This window comes from Elephantulus edwardii, unplaced genomic scaffold (genome assembly GCF_000299155.1).
Source record: "Elephantulus edwardii isolate Elephantulus edwardi_28Jun2011 unplaced genomic scaffold, EleEdw1.0 scaffold00136, whole genome shotgun sequence".
In the NCBI taxonomy this organism is placed as follows: domain Eukaryota; kingdom Metazoa; phylum Chordata; class Mammalia; order Macroscelidea; family Macroscelididae; genus Elephantulus; species Elephantulus edwardii.
In genome coordinates this window covers 8,140,447-8,165,473 of record NW_006399886.1, presented here as the reverse complement: position 1 = coordinate 8,165,473, position 25,027 = coordinate 8,140,447, and the positions used below count along the sequence as shown (strand labels likewise).

At 36.7% G+C, this 25,027-nt stretch overlaps 1 protein-coding gene across 1 annotated transcript in view; it reads right to left on the bottom strand.

Annotated features, from left to right (window-relative positions):
* The window catches only part of LOC102862055 (ephrin type-A receptor 6-like), a 1,552,036-nt gene extending 1,539,917 nt beyond the window's left edge, over positions 1-12,119 (bottom strand). Inside the window, 2 exon segments of the mRNA XM_006894142.1 lie at positions 11,697-11,823; positions 11,825-12,119. Of these exon segments, the coding sequence (XP_006894204.1) occupies positions 11,697-11,823; positions 11,825-12,082 (385 nt within the window). The 5' untranslated portion in view covers positions 12,083-12,119.
* Positions 12,120-25,027: the final 12,908 nt, after the last annotated feature.

Genomic DNA, 25,027 nt, shown 5'->3' with positions numbered 1-25,027 from the left:
TGAGACTCTTTGTTTTCTTGACATTGAGTTTCAATCTGTATTTAAGGCTGGAGTCTGACCTTCTGCAGCAAGTGCTTCAGGTCCTCCTCAGTTCAGCAAGCAAGGTTGTGTCATCTGCTTAACACAATAGTTGATGAGTCTTCCTCCAATCCTGATATCATATTTCTCCTCATAGAGCCCAGCCTCCTGGATGATCTGTTCTCCATACAGATTGAAGAGGTATGGAGACAGGATACATCTCTGGCATACATACTTCCCAATTTTGAACCATGCATTGTCTACATGCTCTGTTCGGACAACTGTCTTCTGGTCCAAGTATAGGTTTCACGTAAATATGAACAAGTGTTCTGGGATTCCCATTCTTCTCAGAGTTAGCCACAGTTTGTTGTGGTCCATACAGTCAAATGCCCTTGCATAGCCAATGAAACAGAGATAGGAATTTCTCTGGTACTCCCTGCTTTCATCCAAGATTCATCTAACTTTAGTTACAGTCTTCTAAACCCAGCCTGCACTTCTGGCAGTTCTCTGTTCATATGCTGTTCCAGTCATTTCAAATACTTCATATATATTTGGTATCAGGAGTGGCATCCACTTTCTAAACAACATGCCTATGAACTTTAATAAATGTCAATAGTTGTAGAGAGGCTTCAGGCCTTTTTGTTCATTGAGTCGCTATGAGTCGTGCTCACCTTGAAGGCAATAAACAACATATACACACACACATATATATATACACATATATACATATACACACACACATATATCTCACACAGTTTTTACACATTTATATATATATGTATATATATATCACACCCATATTTTATATTTATAAAAAATTTTTTTTCATATCCAGTTTACACAAAAACATGTAACATTATAAAAGGGGAAAAAAAGGTCAATTTTCTAAACACCCATTTTCTAAAGCAATGTTATTTTATATCTCTTATGATGAAAAGTCAGTATGACTTCTATACCCTAAGTTTTGAAATGAAACTGAGAACGTTTCCAACTATTTCTGCCAAGTACAACTCATCAAACAGTCAATAGCTAGAAGATTCAGGAACATCCTCGACAAATGGCAAAAATATTTTCAGGATATGGAGTGGAAATGCAAACTTTTACCCTAATTCTCATTCCATAATTTAGTATAAACACATGTGCTCCCATATTTGAAACTGGAAACTGAAACTTCATCATTAACTCGTTTTTAAATATAAACGTCCACAGAGTCTGATATCTTTTGAGTAAAAGTTCATAAAAATAAGTTATGTTAAATATTTTTTGTATACATTAATGTTTGTAAAATGTGCACATATATGTTTTCTTTATGTCCCATTTAATAAAACATGTAATTGGCAATAAAATTAACAGTAGCAGATCTTTTGGGAAGAAATTTGCAAATAATGCACATTAAAAATAGGTTTCCTTATTGCCATCTACCTTTTTCTACAATATCATTTATTTGAAAGCTCATTTATTTTATAAGAATCATCAAGTAATTGAAAAATAAGCCTCAATTACTCAAAGATATGTGACATCAACAAAGCAGATTGAATTTCAGAAGAACAGACACTGAGAATAATTTTCATCACAGCGTAAGTACCTAACATATGTCTGATGCATGAAAACGCCTAATATGTTTGCTAAATAGCTTCTATTTTACTTAAAGATACAAAGCAATAAAATTACAAAATTCTTTGTAAATAATAAGTATTTTATATTATGAGATGATAATCAATACTGGTATATTTCGCTATCATACAATCCACATTTCCAAAGGATTTTATACTTGATTATAGATTATGAAAACAAATAAATTTATCTATACCAGATCTGCAAACCCTTCACTGGATTGTACGTTTGTGTGTGTGTGTGTGTGTGTGTGTGTGTGTGTGTATAGATAGATACATTATAGATAGATATAGATATAGATATAATGTTTAAGCGAAGTACCTCCACATTATAAATTTTCTAAATTAAGCAGTAAATACACAAGAGAGTTGTTTACATTAGGCATTTTTCAAATCTAAACTATGTTTAAGATAATGAATATGTTCAAGGCAGAGAAGTATGGACGTTTTAAAAATGTATGCAATTTATTGTTTTCTTATGACAGTCTTAAGAGATCTTACCTCATCCTTTTCCTCAAGAATATTCTCATCTTTGAAATTTCTATGCATGTTTGTTTCTCTCTTTATTTACACACAGTGCATAGAAGGAACAAGACACACACCTATTTTCAATCTAGTATCCTTTAGATCTTTTGTTTTCAGTAACAGTTACATCATAGCAAAGGAAAATAAAACTAACCAAAACTTTTTGTTTGTTAATTAAATACATTTTGTTGTTTCATATCTTCCAGTAAGATATGACTTACAAAAAATCTTAGGTTCCCAACATGAGAAACTCACTTGAAACAGTTGCATCTATTGATTCAAAATGCATTCAAGGAGTACAGAATGCTTTGAAAGAACAATAATTTTATACTGGGCATTGTACCCAGGCTATGTATTTTTGTATTATATTATCCTTCTTGCACTTTATTAATTAGCAACAGTTATGGAGTAAATCTATTTTATAAGGTAATGCAAAATTAATTTGAGCATCTTGAGAAATATTAAACATTTCATTTACCACATTTATTTCTCTTTAAGAAAAAGGTGATGCTATAAATTTGACCTTCAAAATAGTTTCTCAATGTCCACTGTCACCACTTTAGACCAGGCTACTATTACTCCTCTCTGTGACAACTGCAGCAGACTCCTAATTCTACTCATGATAGCTTCTGATTATTCTCACTAGTTACTACAAGATTAAAATGCCAATCATTTCATGTTACCTGGTTAAAATTTCTCAATAACTTCCTTATATAATAATTTTCCAATAGGCTTAATAATAATACTAGAATAAGAGTGTTCATCTCTAATTCCAGTGTCTTTTCCTGTTTCCACCAGAAAAATTTTAACATCTTCTCATTTAACTATCTGCATATCTATATTTTCCTAATCTTTTTTGTTGTTGTTATGTGCCCTTGAGTCGCTTGTGACTCATAGTGACCCTATCTACAACAACCCTAAACCCTGCTCTATCCTGCACCAATCGCACTATCTCCAACACACTCAGCCCGATTACCCGAGTCACTGAATCAATCCACCTCATAGAGGACCTTCCCCTCCCGCGCTGTCCCTCCACTTTCCCAAGAATGATGTCCCTCTCCAAGGACCAGCTCCCCTTTACAACATGTCCAATGTATGTCAGACGAAGGCTCAGAATCCTTGCCTCCAAGGAGCAGCCTGGTTTAACCCTCTCCAGGATGATGAATCTGTTTGTTTTCTTAGCAGTCCATGGTACACTAAATACTCTTCTCCAGCACCATAATTCGAGGGCATCAATTCTACTTCTATCCTCCCTAGTCATTGTCCAACTGTCTGATGAATAACAAGAGATAGCAAAGACCGTGGCCTGTATCAGACGCACCTTAGTCTCCAGAGTGACACCATTGCTCTTCAGTACTTTTGGGAGGTTTCTAACAGCAGACTTTCCCATCGTAATACGTCTTTTAATTTCCTGGCTGCTGGTGCCAAGAGAGTTGACCATGGAGCCAAGCAAACTAAAGCTGTGAACAATCTTAATCTCTTCACCATCCATCCTGATGCTGCCAATTGGTCCAGTGAGAATCTCTGTCTTCTTGACATTGAGCCTCAATCCATATTGAAGGCTACAGTCCTTGACCCTCTGCAGCAAGTGCTTCAGGTCCTCCTCAGTATCAGCAAGCAGGGTTGTGTCATCTGCATAACAAAGGTTGTTGATAGATCTTTCACCAATCCCGGAAGGGATTGGCAGACACAGAAGAATTTAATGGAACAATGTATGAGCTAGAGCCTATGATGATGAAGGAAGAAGTTCAAGCTGCTTTGAAGGGGAAAAAAAAGTTCCTAATCTTTAGCAAATAAGGCCAATGAAGGTAGAGAACATATCTTTTTTACTCTAGAAACTAAGTACTAAGTTTTAGAGTCTAAAGTAATACACAATAATGCAAAAACAGAAATAATATATTTCTTTTATCTACATAAACAATATCAGCCGATAGTTGCTAGTGTGGTTCAGAATACTGCAAATATGCATTGCATCATCAGACATACATTTCATTTTATTATATAATTAACAATATAGGTTAGACAAAGCGAACCTATTCTGATTACTCAAGTGTATATATTGATCTCTAACTTATTTATGTTGTTGCTGTTGTTACATGTCGTCAAGTTGCCTGCAATTCATAATGACTTTGTGTACATAACAGCTGTGAAGCCTGCCCTATCCTAAGTCACTCTCACTGACTCTGAAACACCGACTTTCATTAACCCAGTTACCATGCCAATCCATCTCGTCCAGGGCTTTGCTGTCTTGTTCTTTCCCTCCACCTTTCCAAGCATGATGTCCTTCTCTAAGGAATGGTCCCTCCTGGCTACATGAGCAAATAATGTGAGAGAGCTTAAAAATCCTTGCCTCCAAGGAGAAACTTGATTTCACCCTCTCCAAGACAGACCTCTTTGCTCTCTTGGTGGTTCATGGTATGTTCAAGACTCTTCTCTAGCACCACAACTCAAAGGCACTGATCCCCTTTCTGTTACCCTTAGTCATTGTCCAGCTCTCTGATGCATAGCATGTAATTGTGAAAACCACAGCATGAATCAGGTACATCTTAGTCTCTTAAACTAACATTACTGCTCCTCACGACCCTGGAGAAGCAGATTTTTCCAGTGGCATTCATCTTTTGATTTCTGCTAGTTCCATGAGTATTGATTGTGGAATCAAGCAAGCTGAAATTGTTAGCAACTGTAATCTTCTCCATTGTACATGTTACTACCAATAGGCCTAATGGTGAGAATCCTTATCTTTAGGCTGAAATTCAATCCATATTGAAGACTACAGTTATACCCCTAAAAAAATGTTGAGCAAAGGACATGCTATATTAACCAGTTTCTGTTTGGATAACACTAGTGCACAGCTTAAGAAAAATAATTTCACAGATTAGGACAGAGTGGTAGGTCATTATGTATGCTTGCACATGAGTGTATATGCATGCATGTGGGACAATTTCAGCATGAATTTGGCAGAGGAAGAAACAGGAACAATGATGTAAGCATGAAAGAAGGGAGGGATAGAGAAAAAAATGAGATTGATTCTACTGACTGTGAAAGGAGAGTAGAGTTGATAAATGGAAACCAAAAAAATTATGTTTTTCAGTGTCTAAAAAATATAGTGTTGTTGTTGTTGTTGATTGCCTTTGAGTAGAGCATGACTTATAGAAACCCCGTGAACAAAAGGTCTGAAGGCCCTCTACCACTATCGACATTTATCAAAGTTCATGGAGTTCCCGGAGGCATGCTATTTAGGAAGTGGATGCCACTCCTGCTTCCAAACTGGTTAATCAAGCAATGTTAAAATTTCTCTATATATACATTTATAATATAACATTAAACCAAATTCCTTATAGAAAAATGACTATATATAGGAAAGATGGGCTCTGAAGGCTTAGTGGTAAAGAGTTACACTGCCAACCAAATTGAACATGGTTCAAATCCACCAGCTTCTCTGTAAAAGAAACATGAACAATCTTTTCCCATGTAATTTACTGCCTTGAAACCACAATGGACGGTCAGCTTTGAGTCATTTCTGACTCAACGGTACACAACAATAACAACAATGCAAAGATACCTTTTGATTATGTGCCTTGTCTAATTATACACTTATTTCTCCCCTTGAGAAAGTGCATATATAAGAGCTTTGTTTTTGTACACTCTATCAGGATTTTTACTTTAGTGTCTGAATTCAGTGTTCCACAAAAACAGACCTAGACGGATGTTTAATCTCAAACACAAGGCCACCATCCATCTGTGACTGGAAATCTGCATATTGTCATGAGAATTAATCTAATTCCATAGTAAGAAAGACTAGATACAAAGATCTGGTGATCTATTTCTGAAAATAAGCAAATAGATCACACCCATTCCATATAAAATTTAACATGAGGATGGCAAAGGGGGGTCAGTGTATTGTTCCCTTACGAATTGAGTCCCCAGAGGCTGAGGGCTGACTTGCCAGTAGCTGAAAACAACTGACCTTCCCCAATTATTTTTATTTGAAAATGAGATTAATGAAAACCACAAACATTTTGTGCAGAAATGTATTTTCGATATACTTGATCCAAACTTGATGCAAACAGTCCTAACTAGTCAGCTGCTAAATATGCATGGTCAGTGATATTTTCTATTCCTACTTTTAGCACTGATATAGTGAAGACTGTATTCATACACAAAAAAAGTGGTGATTTTATTTTTTCCTCCAAAATCAAGCAATCACTATTGCTTTACTTACACTACACATATTATAACTATGTGCATGCTATTTATGTGAGCTTGTTATATATGAAAAATACTGTAATTACACACTAAATTATAAATTGTATTTGCAATTGCATAATAAAGTTACATTCTATGTTTGTTTGGTTGGTTGTTTTTTGTGTTGTTGTTTTTTTTTTTTTTTTTATTTATGGCTAACAAGAAACAATGTAACTGCAATCTAAGACTTTTACAACTCTGACTAGTTTATCCTTAAAAACTACTGTCATTAGGAAGGAATAGAGAGTTAGAAAAAGGGTAGGGGTGAAGATCGCTGGGACAGGAGAGTTTAGCGGACGGATAAGAGGGTGAAGGAATATGAAAGATTCAATAAGGACTCAAAGAGTCAAGGTAGTAACAGGCATAGATCAATAGTGATTGAGTATATGGAATACAATGGGTATTAATAACTTCAGGAGATACAATATAAATTAAAGAATGTATTAAAAAGAGTGTACATGAAAGAAACAAAATGTAAATCAATTATTGCTTTCAAACCTATAAAAACGAAATAAAAGAACTATTATTGAAATGAAATGTCTTTCAGAAATGGTCTTTAAGAATCATTTAGTTTCTTTTATTTAATAAAATCTTAAAGGTTTTCATTTTAAATTCATTTCAAAATTTGTTAAAGCATTTCCCCCAATTTATCTATTTCAATAAATAAAGCAACAATATCTAACCTTATATATAGTAATTGTGAACCCTATTTATGATAGTTCAGTTCATTTTAGGCCATGCATTCTTTTAAGGGGCTACTTTTTTTTTGCTTATATATGTTTACTTATATTTTACACAAAACTCTGAGAATAATTTCAAAGCAATTGAACCAACTCGTATGAATACTGTTTTGTCCTTGATTTATTACTAAATTGTCTTGGGGCAGAAGGGAAAGACTGCACACTATTTTCAGTAAAATAAGTACACTAGATGATATTTACTCAACCCATATTTTCACTTAATTATATCAACATCTAAAGTATTCATGATTGGCAGCATAACCATAATCTAAGAAATGCATTAATTGCATTAAGCTGTAAATGCACATTAAAGTAGAACAGTCTTTAAGGAAATGAATCCTGGTGACTAATACAGTGTTATACAAGGTTAACTTATACATGCAGCTAGACTGCTTTTTTTATACTCTCCTAAAGGCTAGTAGAGAAACAGAAATAAATGGTTATATATTTTGAGAAGGCCAAATATTTTTAAAGAAAAATTCGCAATGCTTAATTAATATTGTGCTTTTTAAAAACAGAAGAAATAATGGAAAAAAGAAGTTTGAATAGAAAACATGTTTTTAGTTATTAAAATAACCAAGGAAAACCTCTTTATTCTGACCATTTACAGGAAAGTTAGGCAATAGCAAAATAGTCAATGTATGTTTTCTTTAGAATTTCCAATGTCACAGTTATAAAACAAGACATCCTTCCTATAGCCAAGTTATTATTAGTAATATGTGAAAACAATGAAGTAGTCAGTTCACTTTTTATGCCATTATAATTTTACTCTGCTATGGAGGTCTGATTGCCCAGTGGTTAAAGTGGTAACTGAAAGATGTAGCCATCTGATCCCATCAAGACTGTGGTGGTGGTGGTGGTTGTTATTGCTTTTAGGTGTCCTTGAGCTGAGTATAACTCATAGTGACCTTACAAACAAAAAATAAGAGGCTTGCCCTATCCTGCCCCATCCACACCATCTTTGTCCTTCTCAAGCCCATTGTGGTAGTCAAGGCATTAATCCATCTCCTTCCGTTTAAGAAAAACCACCATAGGGATGTTCTACTCTGTCCTATATGGTCTTTATTAATTGGGATTTACTTGGTGGCAATGGGTTTGGCTTTTTTTGGCATCATTATGGAAAATTCAGTGATAGTGTTAGGTTGTATGCTTAACTCACTAATTTTATCTGTGAAGGACTTTTTTTCTAATTTGGCAAAGTAAGTAATTGCAATCAACACCCATGGAAATCAGAAAATAAATCAGAAAACATACTGCATTGGGCAAATGTAATGCAACCCACTGCCAACTCAGAGTGACTCGTCATAGGGTTTCTAGGATTGTAAACTTTTCTAGGAGGAGATTTTCTCTCTAGGAGCAGCTGGTAGATTCAAACCAGCAACTTTTCGGTTAGCAATGCACAACTGTCTCATACTCATGCAAAATCCGGGAAATGAATAAAGCCAATCAAAGGAATGATAGACTTGAATTACGATGTTGGAGATGAACAGTAAATATTCCACTGATTGCCAGAAGAGAAACAAAGCTGTCTTGGGAAGTAAAGTCTGAATGCTCCTTGGAAGAAAGGATAGTGAGAACTATACCTCATGTAGTTTGGACACGTTGCCAGGAGGAAAAAGTCGCTGGCAAAGAACATGTTTCTTAAAGTGGAGAATTCAGTGAAAAAGAGCATGAAAGAACATGGATTGATATAGTGACTACAACAGGGTCAAACTCAGTAAGGACTGTGAGGATGATGTAGGAACAAACATTGCTTTATTCTACTGTATGATTATATATGAAGTGGTTAAGAGTAAAAATCAACTTGATAGCATCCAACAATAACAATAACAATTAGCAGCAATTACATTAAAATACATAAAAAACAAAATTACATTATAATTTCACTTTGTGAATATCCTTAAAAAGACAAATTACATTAAAATGGAATTTTAATCTCCATAAAAAGAACAAGTATAAAAATATAATATTATTACCACTTTACCCTTAAAAGGACATTATTAGAAAAATTAAAAGCATGTCTCTGAAGTATTCATCATTACAGATACTTATTTTTACCTGTTGAAGTAAGATTTATATTTTTACCTCACTCTTTCCATAGTGCATGCTTATTATTTTAATGTCACAATAACATTTCCTTTTTAGTGTTTTGATTCATGTTACCTATTTATGATCCTACGAATTATAAATATATTCTCAAAAAGTTTAAAAGAATAACATTTAGGCATGTTAGCTGGTAAGAATAACATTTAGAAGTTTGAACTCCATTAGTCATTAACTAACGTGATGATTTCAGTGTGGGAAGATTATTTCAACACAATATCATGGCCAATTTCTATATAAGGCATTTTATAAAAAATCATATATCTATTGAAAAGAAATACAATCACACTTCTTTAAAATTTTAAAGAAATATGCAAACCTTCCTCAATTTAGCCTTTAGGTACTATTTACTTTGTGTTTTTATGTAATTTTAGGATATTGGCACACACAAGAGTTTTAGTATATTATCTCTAATAATTCAATAAGTAAATTATGTACTTATAAGATCAAAAATATGCTAATTGATAAAGCAATTAAATGTATTTGGAATATACTGCAGGTAAAATATTTTCAAATATTATAGAAAAGTCATTAAAATACCTAAACAAAAACAAAAATTCCTGCAAGAGGTTAACTATTAACTCATTATAATTTTAAATTTAATTTGAATACCTGAGAAGTCATATCATTCCACCTGAAAAATTTCTGTGGAACGGTATTTTGAAATTCAGATACCTGTTTTATGTTAGTATTCCCAGGACCTAGAATGGATACTAGTCTACATTGGCACTGACTATCAATGATCATTTAGGAAGATATTGCATAGAAGTAAGTACTTAAAACTTCTAAAGAACAGGACAGTTACAATGTACATCTCTTTAGCACTCACAGATACTTACATAAATTACAAGATGACTATCTGACTCCCTAAATTTTTCTCTCCTCTATTTAAGCAATTAACTTTTTTAAAGCAATCTTCTGTTTTTTACAGAGATAGAATAAGTAAACACTCAGTATGTGATACCAATAGTTCTTCAAATCAAATGAGGACATGCACCACCGCAGAAGAATATGGCACTAGAGTTGACGCTATGTATGTGATCTATGTTCAAAGACATGAAGGATATGATGATTTCCAAATTTACATGCATTTGTGATTGCATTCTGCAAGGTAAAAAAAAAAAAAGGTAATACAAAATCATGCCAGAAGTACTAATTGTATAAATTAGAACAGAATAGCAATGCATAACATTCTAAATTAAAGTAAATGTATTTGGGATATACTGCAGGTAAAACATTTTCAAATAATATAGAAAAGTTATTAAAGCACCTAAACAAAAATTCCTTCAAGAGGTTAACTATAAATAAAATAAAATAAAACAAAATAAAATATTTAACATATTGTGAAGGAAAGTGTTTTATTTGCCTTTTCTCTTAATCTTTCCTTCTCCCACAAAAATGTGCATTTTCATCTTCTGAGTTCAGTTTTTACTTTGAGGGCCTTCAAGTTATATATTACAGGCTAAAGATTAACTAATTTATTGCAACCATTTTATGTATGTATTCTTTAGACTGAGTGTGAATTAATAGATGCAATTGGTATCATTACAGCCCTAGTGAGAACATCCAGCCAGGTACCTGCTGGAAAACTTTTATAGTTGTTTGCCACTTAGTTTAAGAATATGCAGGGGTTATTTTTATAGATCTTTTTAATATCTCAGTAAAACCCCACTAGAATAAATTTCATAAAGATGTTTAAGTGAAATGTGGGATACTTTTTAAAAAAAGTCTATGTGATTCCATTCGGTAAACCTTTCACTTCTCATACACTATTCATCTTCATTTTCCCATTTTATCCATAGCCCTCCCGGAAAGCATCTGACAGCGTGAATAGAACAGTCACAACTTGGAAATTAGCAAGTATGCTCTATATCCCTGTTCTCAATAAAGAGAAGGCACACATAGGAATCTGTGGGCATCTGGATCTAGCAATCATGTGTAACAAGTCTACATTCAGTCTGTGTGATGGATGGGGACACCCGGCTGCAACCAGGCGGGGGTGGTTGAGAGTAGCTGGCAGCGACAGGCTGGCTGATATTTGGCCACAGAGTACAGCGGGGGCGACTTGCCTTTCATGAAGACATGTGGGAGCACCTACACTTTTCCTTACTAAGTGCAACCGCCAAGAATTGGAAGTCTCCATTAAGTCTGGGCTACACAGCCTGACCTCCTGTGGAGACAGCTCAGAGGGGGAGCTTTCTTTTGGCCCTGGAGTGTCCCAAGCGCTATTGAAGCTCATGCAGCATTTAAAGGAAAAAGGACCTCCGTTTGTGAGGTTCTGGTCCCAGGAGGAGTGGGCAGTGACTTTTGGTAAGGGAGCCATCATTGTCCCCTCTTGAAGTGAGCCTGGAGATGCAGATGCCAGGACTTAAGTTCTCTCCAGGAGATGACCTATGGATGCACCAATGTTCGGATTGCCTGCCCTCTCCAGCATCTCTGTCCCATCCCTTACCTTGGTTGTTGGAGACGTGACTGCACTCGCCCCGCCAAGACGTCCACAGAAGCAAGAAGAAACCAAATTGCAAAAGAAATTCCCGGACTTTGCAGCCCCCCATGGCTCTTTGGGCTCTTTCCTCCTCCCCTTAAAGAGATGTGGGAGCAGCGCAGCCAACTGTCCTGGGTAGGGTGCAGGTCCTGGTCCACGTCTTCTTCCTCCTCCTCCTCCTCTTCCTCCTCCACCCGGCCCGCAGGGGATGTCCGGGGGCGCCCCCCGCGCGAGACCCCGGGGGCAGGGCACGAGGGTCCAGACTGTCCAGGTGCAGGCGCAGCTGTTTGGGAGGAGGACGCTGCCTGCGGCGCCGGGGAGCTCCTGGTGGCTGGAGGCGAGCGGAATTGCATCCACCACCGTGTCCCGCTCGCGCGAGGACTATTCACTTGGGCCCCGGAGAGCGCGCGCGCAGGAACGAGCTCGGGCTGGGGTTTGGGGGAGGGGAAAGAGAGGGCGGGGGAGGGCGCCTCGCGGCGGGGTTGGGGGAGGGCGGACCAGGTGGGGCGGGCAGCTCCTGAGGCCCCAGCGCCTCTCTGGGCAGATGTGGGCACTTGCTGAACCAAAAGCGGGGAGGCGAGTGGGGGCGGCGCAGCTTCTGCGAAGAGGCGTGGAGGGCATGGGAACTTTCCTTCAGCCGGTTGGGGGAAACTCAGGCAAAAAAAAAGGAGGCGTTTCCTCGAGATCATCAGTGGTCAGAATGAGCTGCCAAACTGTGCCCTCAGTCCCTAGCCTGGATGGCCAGGGCAGCGGCTGGTATAGAGGGCATCTTACACTTGGCTGCGTCTGCCCTGCGCCCCAACCTTGGCAGCTGATTTCCTGGCATCTCTCAGGCCTCACCTAGTCCTCAAGCACTTTGACCCCTATTTCTCAGAAGTGCCACTGACCATTCCAGGGCTAATGAGCTCAGGACATCACTGCCCCTAGACGTCTCCACATCCCCTTCACTGGAGGAGAGCGCTGGGGACCAGCACTGCAAGTCCAGGCAGGTATCTCTTGCAGCAGTGGTCAACCAACCGCTCCTTAGCGCGGGTCGCCCAAATTTGCCCACCACGGCAGGGGGCTTCGGCGTTGAAGCTGCCTCGGCTGTTTGAAGTCCTAGGAAAGCTAAAGGAAGGAAGAAAAGGCAAAGGGGAGAAACATCTGGCTGGATTCTGTCAGCTGCTTGGCGCTGATGCTCACGGAGGTACTTGCGTCGCCCAGCGGCGGCGCCTTGGAGGTCACAAGAATCATCACAGCCTTGGTTGCTGTAATTCCAGGGACCTCAAGCGCCCAAGGCGGCTTAGAGCTGTGCTACTGCGGGCTGCCCGTGGGCAGAGTGGCTCGTGGCCACATGGACAGCGGCACCCAGTGCGTAGCCGGTGGAAGGCTCTCTGCGTGGGATCGGGCCCCTTATGGTACCCACTCCCTCCCCTTGCTCGAGTGGGTCAAAAACTGTGGCGCTGGCTACTTGTGGGATCACGTGGACTCTGGCTCAGGACCTTGAGCAGCATGGAGTGTAGACAAAGAGGGCATTTCATTGTCGGTGGTCCAAGCGTTCTCGCCCCACAGCCAGAAACCTGCTCAGATAGCAAGGCCCGGCCTGAGAATTACTGAGTTCGGCCCAGCACGGTGCTCTCCCGCCTGGCAGCTAAGGCGTGGATGCTGCCGGTTCGGCGCTAGAGGGTGATAGTCGACAACAAAAATGCTTCCACAGAGCGCAGATGGAGGCGGTTAGGTTAGTCACGCAGGGAACCTACAGAAAGCAGGACAGTGCTCAGGCCAAACTGGATGCGATTGTTAAGGGAACATCAAAGGAAGCATACTGCTTGCTATTACAGAGATTTCTGTCATACTGTATTCGCTGGGGTTCTTTTCTTTAATGAAAGAACTTAAGCCATATGAGGTTGAAAAGCCCACCTCAAATGCATCAGAATACTTTCTAACAGATGCTTATGGCAGAACCGAAAATACAAAGCAGCGGCATTATAAAAGGTTGGTCTTTTCCAAGTAGACAGAGGGCACAAGAGGGAAATGGCACAGTGGCAGGAGCTGAGAGAGCAGTGGATGAAGGAGGAATGGGTCACTGGTTGATGTCTAAAAGATGAAGAGAAAGAACCCTCGATTTGATGCATTTCAGTGCTATATTTGTGTCACAGATCAAAGTTGAAAAGGTATCCCTGAATGCCATAAAACCAATAGAAGGGAAATAGGGGTAAAGAACTAGAGATGCTCCACTTGTAAAATTCTGTATAAACATAAATGTCAAATGCAACATATTATAATGTGAGGGAGGTTTCTGATTGGTGCCATTTTTTTTTCACTCTCACCAAGAATTTATATACACTCTCTAAGGTGTTTAGGTCAATTTAAATATATGTTAATTGCTTCTAAAAAGAACCACATATGGAGTTTTGTATGTTTCTAAAAAAGGAAAATCTAATTTTACTACTCACTTGACCACTCTTACTGACTGATCACATGAGCAATTTGCAAAGTGAATTCACAGTTTGCCCAAACTTTTAAAAGAAAAGGACACAGTTACATTGGTATAAAATCATTCTATCTAAATAAATTACTTTCTTGAAAGTACTTAGTGATTAACTATACTGGTATTTTTAATTAAAATATTTTTATTTTCATGTATTGTCAAAGTATATATTTTGTGAACTTTTTATAATTAAATTTTCATTTGTTTACTTGCACTGAAGCAGATCGTAGGATTCATTAAAAACTCACTAAGATTAAAAAAAAAAGCCCATTAAGAGAAAAATCCTGTTAAAGAATATAATCTTTTGAAAAACAACAGAAGTGGATTTTTTTCTAAGATTATCATTTTAAAAAATTTCATTTAAAATTAGAGGAAACTGGCTGTAATATAAGGAAAAATGAGGGAGGAAAGAAGGGAAAAGAAAGAACAAACGAAAGTTCATTTCTAGGGCTCAAGCAGAAGTTGCAAATTTTGGTAAAATATCTAAAAGTTACTTACTTTGATGATAGATGGATTAAAATGTGTTCCTAACTCTCCTGTTCCTACTCTTAAGTTCACCTATAATTAAAAAGTATTTGATTATTTAAAAAGTTATAGATGAATGTGACATATTGTTTCATAGATAGTTGGTGTATGACATAGCCTAGTTTTAGTTTTTTAAGAAAAAAAACGAACAGGTTAGTCCTGGAGAGTGTGAACCCAGGCTGATCCTTGGTTGCAAGGATTCTGAAGTTGCATCTGATATACTTTGGACATGTTGCAAGAAAGGACCAGTCCTTGAAAAGGGACATCATTCTTGGAAGGGTGGAGGGACAGTGCAAGGGACAAAAACCCTCTATGAGATGGATTGACTCAGTGACTGGGCTAATGGTGTGGAGGGAGTGTTGGAGACTATGAGGCTGGCACAGGATAGAGCAAGGTTCAGAGCTTTTATACATAGGGTCACTACGAGTTACAAGTGACTCGACAGCACTTAAAAAAATTCAAGAATCATGCCAGCGTTAAAATAATAAAACATGCTTCACTTCTTAGAGATGAGTAGGTAGTATTTATTTAATTCCTAGAGTATAATAATGTTTTAAGTAAAAAACTCATTTAAAAAATGAATTAAAATATGATTGTCATGACCTCTGGCTATAATGAGATTCCACAGGTTTGATGTGACTATGAATCTTAAATTACGGAAATAAACAGTGACTATAGTAATTTGTGTTTTATGTACAAAAATATACACACATAGATGTATTTGTTTATTCAGTTTAAAATATTTGTTGTGCTCTTTCCTATATGCCTAATTCTTTCTATTTACGCAGAGTTCTTGATTCTGTATGAAAGGAATTTGTCTTAATAGGCTCAATTTTTACTGAGAGTATAGTGTTGACTATCTTATATGAGCTAAGAAAAACTGCACTTAACAGAAATAATGGTTTTTACTCTCAGCAGAGTTGATATATCTGTTGACATGTGACAGTTTTAAGATTTTAAGTCCCTCAGTGAACCAGATGTAATATAGATGTCGATTCGTCTGGACTTTTCAGTTTGAATCATACATATTCAGAAAACATCCATGTCTCACTTTTCAGTACTATATTGTTTAGAATTTTTTTATATTCTCTTAGATAATTTTTCTTCATGATACATGTTGTTGGGATCAAGGTAAGAATTACTACTCAATTTTTTTATAGTAAAAGACATATAAGACTATAAGCTAGTCTAAGTTTTCATTTATAGTAGAAATTGTACAAGCAAGTAATATTTGCTTTTAAAAATGATTAAATAAGCAGAGGCTTAACTTGCAATTAATTCCTTTGAGAAATATAAATAGGATTATAATATTTAACACTCAGCAAGTTTCAATGCTGGATGAAGACTTAAATATATTTTTCTGGTAGAAAAAATAAAATCCATTTACAACTATAATTTACATTTTCTAAGGTCAGAGAAGAAGCAACATAAATAGAAAGAGTGTTGATCTTCAAATATATAAAAGCTTCAGATCTTCAAAGGATTAAATAGTTATTTAGAAAATAAATATTTTAAAAAAAAAGAAAACATAGAGATAAGCTCTGGACAACAACTGTATTATAGTTATATCATCAATTTAAAATATAAAACTGATCTAAGATTGGGCTATATGTATTTCAGCATATAGATGATTAAAGAGAAAAAAATCACAAAGTTAAATCTAGTTAATTTAAGGCCTTTTAATTCTAGACAATACTTAACTATAGAGAAAAACTAGATATTATTCAGAAAGTTTCATTTAAAGTAGATCAGACTTTTCTAGAGGGATACATTCAAAATATGGCTAGATGTTTCACTTCATTGCTATTATGTCAAATCTTAACTACATGGAGAAAATATCAATCAATGTAAAGTTTAAAAAATATTTTATTGTTAATTTTAGATATTATTTTTTATTCCTGTGGTTTATTTTATGTGTGAGTACATGTATATGAGTGCATATATAGCTTCTATAGATGTGTCTGAAGGTATATATTTGTTTGATTCAGAGAAAACATATCTAACCATTTTCTAATTCAGTTACTATTTACCAAGTGTACTTTTCAGGTGCTAAGTATTATGACAAAAGTACAATGGTTATTTGGATTTAGCCTCTACCCTTAAGATATTTTTCTTATTTTGAAGGATATAGCCACATGGTTTAATCTAAAACATCCTGTTATGTGTAAGCCTATAATTGGATTTCAAGTTGTAATTATTAAAAAAGCAAGCTTGGTGTGTAAATTTTATACACTCACTCTAAGATAGCGTTGTGATTTTGAAGAAGAGCACTGAAGATTCCATTGACTACCAAAATGTGGACAAATATTTGTCTTTGGGAAAGTGCAGCCAGAGTGCTCCTTGAAGGCAAAGATGATGAAATTTTATCTCTCATACTTTGAACATATAGCTAAGTGAGATTGTTCCTTGAAAAGGGACATGCTTGGAAAAATGGAGGGGCAGAGAGAAAGAGATTGACCCACTGACTGTGGCAAATAAGCTCCAGGGGGTCAGAGATGATGAGGACGGCACTGGATAGGACGATGTCGCTATGAATTGTACTCTATGTATCTGCACCTAACAACAAAAAGAAAATAGGGACTGTTGCAGTTACTGCTTTTCTTTTTTTGTTTTTTTATTTTTTTTTTTGCTTTTCTTTAAATTAAACTTATTCTTCTAGTTCATCTTCTGAATGTCACTGCATGAACACTTGCTAACATTAAGTGCATTATGTGAAGATTATAACAATTGTCAAATTATTAAGTGATTCTCAACTAACATGCATTTATCTATGAAATGGAATTAATATCTGTGTAGCATCAGGTATCCACAATATGCAATTTTAGCTTAATTAGATAAATTATTTTTGAAACATTTTTAAATTTAATTTGTTTACAAAATTCAAATATGCTGTTTTCAAGAACAGAAATTATTATGAATGCAATATTTAAGTTTTAAAAAATTACCACTAATATATTATTCAGTTGACTTGTCATACTACAGAGTGGCTATCTATGTCAAAACAAGCCTATTTTCTTAAGTTATTTTAATTAAGTCTCTTTATAGGTCATATACTAAGCATTAATTAAGGATAAAGACATAAAACAACCTTAAAATTACATGTTGAATAGGCCTGATTATTTCCATCATAACAAATACAATAGACAAGATTTCTGCATGTTAGTATTTATTTCTATCTAAGAATTCAAAATGAAATCCAATCAAAACAGACTGAATATCTTGCCTTGTATTTTTATCTGCAATAAGGAGTATTCAGAACATGGAAAAGCTAGACTTGGCAATAAATAGATTGTGTATGTTAAATATGCAAGTTAGGTGTAAAATTTATTCATATTGTATCCATATAAATAATTCTTATGAGCTGAGCTTTTTAATTATCATTAAGATAAATAAGACAGTACATGCTCTTAGAATGATCAAGCATGGGATAAAATGAAGTTTCATGTAACTCTTGGGCTGGATTTATTAAATAAAGTCTTCATGATTCCTAAATATAGTTTTTCAGTTTGGTTTGGTATTAGGTACAATGCTTTTATTTATTTTTTTTACATTGTTATTGTTGTTAGGTGCCAATGAGTCAAGTATGATTCATAGTCACCCTATGAATAAAAGATCTGTACCCTGTTCTATTCTGTGCCATCCTTATGCTGCTTTCTGATACATAATAGCCCATTTTAGCAGTTACCATGTCAGTCCACCTGGTTGAGGGTCTTCCTCTCCTTCTCTGATCCTCTACACTTCCCAGCAACATGCTTTTCTCCAAGGGATAGCCCCTCCTAGGAACATGTCCAAAGTATGTGAGGTGAAGCCTCATCATTCTTGACTTCTGTCATCTTTATTCATTGTTCAGCACTCAGATGCATAGTGAGTGCTCAGAAAGCCTGAATCAGACTCACCTTAGTACTAAAAATAACATCACTATGACTCCTTAATAATTTGGAGAGTTCCCTAACTGCAGATTTTCCTAATGCAATGCATTTCCTTATTTCCTGACTTGTTGGTACCAAGGTTGTTAATTATGGATCCTAGCAAGATGAAGCTGTTGACAGTTTCAGTTTCCTCTCCATTCATCATGGTGCTGCCTATTGGTCCAGTGGTAAGAATCTTTGTTTTCTTGACATTAGATGCAATCCATACCAAAGGCTGAATTCCTTGATCTTCTGCAATATGTGCTTCAAGTCCTCCTCACTCTCAGCAAGCAAGGTTATATCATCTGCATAACACAGGGAAAGTAAACTTGACAAAAAAATAAGCAAGTATTAAGACAACCTCATCATAGGTCTAAATAACCTTGGTTGTTATATGTTGTTGAGTCTGTACTAACTCATAGCTGGCCCTGTAACAAGTTTCGCGAGGTTGTAAATTCTATAGAAGGAGATTGTCAATCTTTCTCCCAAAAAATATCTAGTGGGTTCTAACCATCTGTCTTTGGCAGAACAACTCCTTATCCACTAAGCCAATCAAATTCTCTAAGTAAGCTTGAACAACTCAATATTCACAAACATTTATCTTGAATGTCATGGATTTTGTATAATTTTAATCATAGTGTGCTGTTCATTTTACAAGAATTATAAAAACACTAATGTGGAATATAAATATATATCAATTTAATCTTATAATTATTGGAACATTAAGGATAAATAATGCAAAATTTACTAATCCCATTTAATTGACAATTAGCATGTGGATCTACATATATTTTCCTACCTTTGAGTTGTTTTTGTTCTTAAATGCTTAGGTTTTTTTCTTAGGTGTGTAAGTTCTTGGTGTTTTTGTTCTTAGGTGTGTTTTTAGTAGACTCAAGGAAGTCAACTATAACTCATAGCAATCCTATTAACCACATATCTAACCTTCCCCTAGCCTGCACCATCCTCTCAATCTCTGTCATACTAAAGCCCTTTGTGACAGTCATTGTATTGTGTCAATCCATCTTGTTGCACATCCTCTTCTCTTTCTTTGACCCTCCACCTTTTCCAGATTAGAGTATCTCCCCAGAATAATTCCTCCTGAGATTATGCCTAAAATAAAATAGATATATTTGATATTGTAATTGTTGCCATCTAATCAGACAGAAGTGACCCAGCCTACCTTTCAGAAGTTTATATACAAACATACACATACATATACACACACATACACACTTGCATATAGTTGGTTTTTGTACCATAGAGTTGGAATTGACTGTAGCTGACCCTCCAGCAGGTTTTCAGAGGCAGTTAATCACACAGGAGTAGATTACCCATCCTTCTCCCATGGAGCAGTTGGTGGACTCAAACCAGGTACCTTCAGGATTGCAGCACAGCTTCTGGCCACTCGGCCACCTTAGGGGGTGTTGTGTGTGTGTGTGTGTGTGTGTGTGTGTGTGTGTGTGTATGTAAATATATATAAAGACTCATCAACAATGTTATGCAGATAACACAACCTTTCTTGCTGAAAGTGAGGCAGACCTGAAGCGCTTGCTGCAGAAGGTCAAGGACTATAGTCTTCGATATGAACTGCACCTCAACATCAAGAATACAAAGATTCTCACCATAGGGCCAATTGGAGGCATCGTGATAGATGGAGAAGAGATTGCGGTTCACAACAGTTACAACTTGGTCGGCTCCACAATCAACACTCTTGACCCCAGCAGTCAGGAAATCAAAAGATGAATTGCATTATATAAATCTGCTTGCAACAATGTCAGTCTAGAGACTAAGGTGCACCTGATCCAGGCCATGGTGTGGTCACAATTACTTGCTATGTATCAGTAAGCCAGAAAATTACTGAGGATGACAAAAGAAGAATTGATGCCTTTGAGTTGTGGTGTTGGAGAAAAGTTTTGAACATACCATGGACTGTCAAGAAAACAAAGAGGTCTGTCTTGGAGACAGACCTAAGTTTCTCCTTAGATGCTAGTATTTTGAAGCTCCATCTCTCATACTTTGGGCATGGGGCCAAGAGTGACCGGTCCTTGGAGATGGACATCATGCTCAAAAGAGTAGAGGGACAGTGAAAGAGAGAAAAATCAGAGGAGATGGATTGATACAGTAACTGGATATATAGAGATAGATAGATAGATAGATAGATAGATAGATAGATAGATAGATAGATAGATATTGTTGTTGTTGATTGCCATTGAATCAAGCATGACTCATAGCAACCCTATGAACAAGACTTTCCAGAGGCATGTTGTTTAGGAAGTGGATGCCACTCCTACTTCCAAATATAGATATATATTGATATTGATGTATAGATACAATCTCCCACTCTGGCAGGTTTTCAGAGGAAGTTTTTCATACAGGAAGAGATTGCCAATCCCTCTTCCATAGAGCAGTTGGTGGATTTGAACTGCGTTCCTTCAGAATTCTAGCAACCAGGAAATCAAAAGACAAATTGCATTATGAAATACTGCTGTCGGGGACCTCTCCAGAATACTGAAGAGCAATGATGTCAGTCTGGAGACTAAGGTGTGCCTGATCCAGGTTATGGTCTTTGAAATTTGTTGCTATGCATCAGAAATCTGAGCAATGACTAGGAGTGATAGAAGGAGAATTAATGCCTTTGATCTGTGGTACTGGAAAAGAGTAATGAATAGACCATGTACTGCTAGGTGAACAAACTACTTAGTCCTGGAATGGGTGAAAGCAGGGTGCTCCTGGGAGGCAAGGATTCTAATGCTCTGTCTGATATACTTTAGGCATCTTGCATGGAGGAACCAGTCCTTGGAGAGGGACATTATGCTTGGAAGGATGGAGGGACTGTGAAGGAGAGGAAGACGCTTGATGACATAGATTGACTCAGTGACTCAGGTAATGGGGGTGTGTCAGAGACAATAAAATCAGCTCACAGCAGGGTTCAGACTTGTTTTACATAAGGACACTATGAGTCGCAAGCAACTTGGCAGTACATAATAACAACACCCAATTTAGCCAAATTGTGTAAAATGTGTCAGTGAACAGATAACTTTTCTTTCATACCTCCATAAAAGGCATTTTCTAAATAATTATGTGTTAAATAATAATTATCTTTTTATCCAATTTTACCATTCATATTTCTATTTTTTCCATAAAGAATGCTTAGATGTTCTAATTGTACAGATGTGTCTAAGGGTGACAGAAGAAAAATTGATGTCTTTGATAGGTGGTATTAGAGACGAGTGCTGAATATCTCATGGACTGCCTAAAGAACAAACTGGACAACAGTATTGTTCAGTCATGCCATCTTGTCTTAGGGGAAGTATGATCAGAGTGTTCCTTAGCCACAGTGGATAATGAAACTTTGTCTCACATTCTTTGGGCATATTGTCAGGAGGGACTTGTCCTTGTGAGGGGGGAAAGTGGAGAGTCAAAGAAAGAGGAAGACCTGGCACCAGATACGTTGACACAATGAGAGCAACAATGAGATCCAGTATATCAGAGGATGGCACAGGATATAGAAAGGTTCAGATCTCTTGTTCAAATGGTCTCTATGAGTAATAGGGAGATCATGAAATGTTTCCATCACTAATATATGAACCATAAGTGTGACTATCACAATATATGAGTAATATTTATCATGTATATACTGTGGAGGAGTGTCTATTTGGTTTATTATCAACAACATTTGTTGGGCATGCCTGGCTTTAAAAATACTATAGGGCTTTTGGCCCTCAGGTCAAATTCATTCATTTTGGGATGAACATTCTTTAAGTGGTACATCTGCCTATTTCCTGTACTGAAATAATTTGCAGTTGCTTTGATGCCGAACACTGCGCTGTAGGTATGTCAAATACCATAACGGTTACCCATCATGGACAGGGTTTGGAGGAGGTCCCAGATTGATTCATCTTTAGAAGTAGGAGTGGCATCCACTTCCTAAATCACATGCCTCTGAAAAATGTATGAGCATAGAGAAATTATGTTAGTTTTAGAAAAGGGTTTGGGTCTTTTTCATAGGATTGCTATGAGTCATATTCAACTTGACAACACTTAATCATTGCTAAGTTAGACTAGTATTGTTATATTTTGAAGAAAAATTCTTCTAAGTTGTACAGCACTCTTCTGTCAATTTGCTGTACTTAGGTAATCTGGGTTTTCTGTGATGATGAACCTTGTGCCATTGGGGCGTGAAATGTCACAATGGTTGCCCAAAGTGGACAGTGTTTGTTGGAGTTCCCAGTTGAAAATAAGTTTGGAAGCAGGAGTAGCATTCACTTCCTAAATCACATGTCTCTGGAAACTCTATGAACTTGTAGAAATAAAGATAGTTATAGAAAGGCATTAGGTCTTTTGTTCATTGACTCACTATGATCCATGCTCAACTTGATGGCAATCAACAACAACAACAGCAGCAACAACATACTGTGCCTGTGCCATCGTTGTTCTGAAAATGGTCATTTGTTAGGTTGGATCTACTTGCTGCTCAGAGATCACTCTGAGATGCCTCTCATATTTTCATATCAAGTTTAATTCAGAGTCTGTAGTGCCAAACATATAGTTTGCTAGTGTTTGGAGCTAGGTTGAAATGTCTTTGCTATTTTTATAAGTGAAAATTAACTGAGGAAAAGAAAACAGAAGCACAAAATTGACTTGAAATAACTCAAAGCAAACACATTACCAGCCAGCAGAAACAACTCATAGCTAATATTCCACTGGGTTTCTGATGGCTGTAAACCTCATAGATTGGTGTTAATTTGTAGTGAAAGGCCATAATTAATTTACTAGCTTCTGCTATATTTGCATCATATAAGCAGGAGTGGCAGCCACTTCCTAAATATAATGCCTCCGGAAACTCTATAAGCTTTGATAAATGTCAATAGTTGTAGAGGGGCTTCAGGCCTTTTGTTCATAGGGTTGCTATGAGTCATGCTCAACTCGAAGGCAATTAACACGAAGATAGGTGTATATATAAGACTATAAATATAAAATAAATAAAAAGTATACTCCCTGTTTTTTTATATTTTCTCCAATATAAAATAAGAACTGGAAATAAATTCTCAAATAAAATACTATGAGTATATAATACTTGTTGTTGTCGTTGTTTGGTGCTGTCGAGTCGTAGAGGACTCATAGCGACCCTATGAATGAACGGCCTGAGCACTGTTCGTACATAGAGTTTCCGGAGGCAAGCCATTTCGGAAGTGGATGCCGCTCCTGCTTCCAGGCTTGTTTTAGTCGGGAAGCTCCAGCCAACACTGTCCGCCATGGGTACCCATTACCACGACTGGCACATCACTGTCACAGTCTTCAGCATCACAGCAACCACGAGTTACCTCTGTACAGCAACGCACAGACCAGTGCTATACCACCTGCACGTAAATTAAATTCTTTATAGTAACAGTTTTATAAATGGAATAAATTCAACACCAATAGGATTGGTTTGGTTTTTGTTAATATAACTCTTCATTGTTAGAATTTCCTGAAATTCTAAAATTTCACGAAGTACCGTTTGAGCAGGAGGCAATGGAAATAAAGGAAGTGCAAACTGTTTTGAAGGCATTGACAAAAAATAAGGCCCCAGGAATAGATGGACTAACAATTGACTTGTTTCAATGGGCAGGTGCTAACCAGTCTATACTGGGAAATTTGGAGAATAGCTGTCTGGCCAACAAATTGGAAGAGGTCCATATTTGTTCCCATTCCCAAGAAAGGTGATCCAACATAATGCACAAACTGTCGAATATCACATGCAAGCAAGATACTGCTAAATTTAAAGAATCTGGTCTGTAAAACAATGTATTTGAATTTTGTAAATAAACTAGAATAAAATAAAAAAATATTGCTGAAGATTATTAAAAAATGACCAGAACGGTACATATATAAGGAACTTCCAGAAGTTCAAGCAGGATTTATAAGAGGCCATCGTTGTTGATGTAAGATGGATCCTGGCTGAAAGTTAAGAATGCCAGAAGAACATCTATTTGTGCTTTATTGACTATACAAAGGCATTTGACTGTGTGGATCATAACAAGTTATTACTAACATTAAGAAGAATGGGAATCTCAGAGCACTTAATTGTGCTCATGCAAAATCTATATACCTAGACCAGAAGGCTGTTGTGTGAACAGAACAAGAAAACACTACCTGGTTTAAAATTAAGAAGGGAGTGTATCAGGGTTGTATTCTCTTTCTATAACTATTCAATCTGTACTATGAGCGAATTACTAAAGAATATGGACTCTGTGGAGAGGAATGTGACATCAAGATCAGCGGAAGACTCATCAATAACTTGAGTTATACAGATGACACAACCTTTCTTATTGAAATTGAGGAATACTTGAAGAACTTGTTTCAGAAGCTCTCAGGATACAGCCTTCTATATGGATTTCATCTCAATGTCAAGA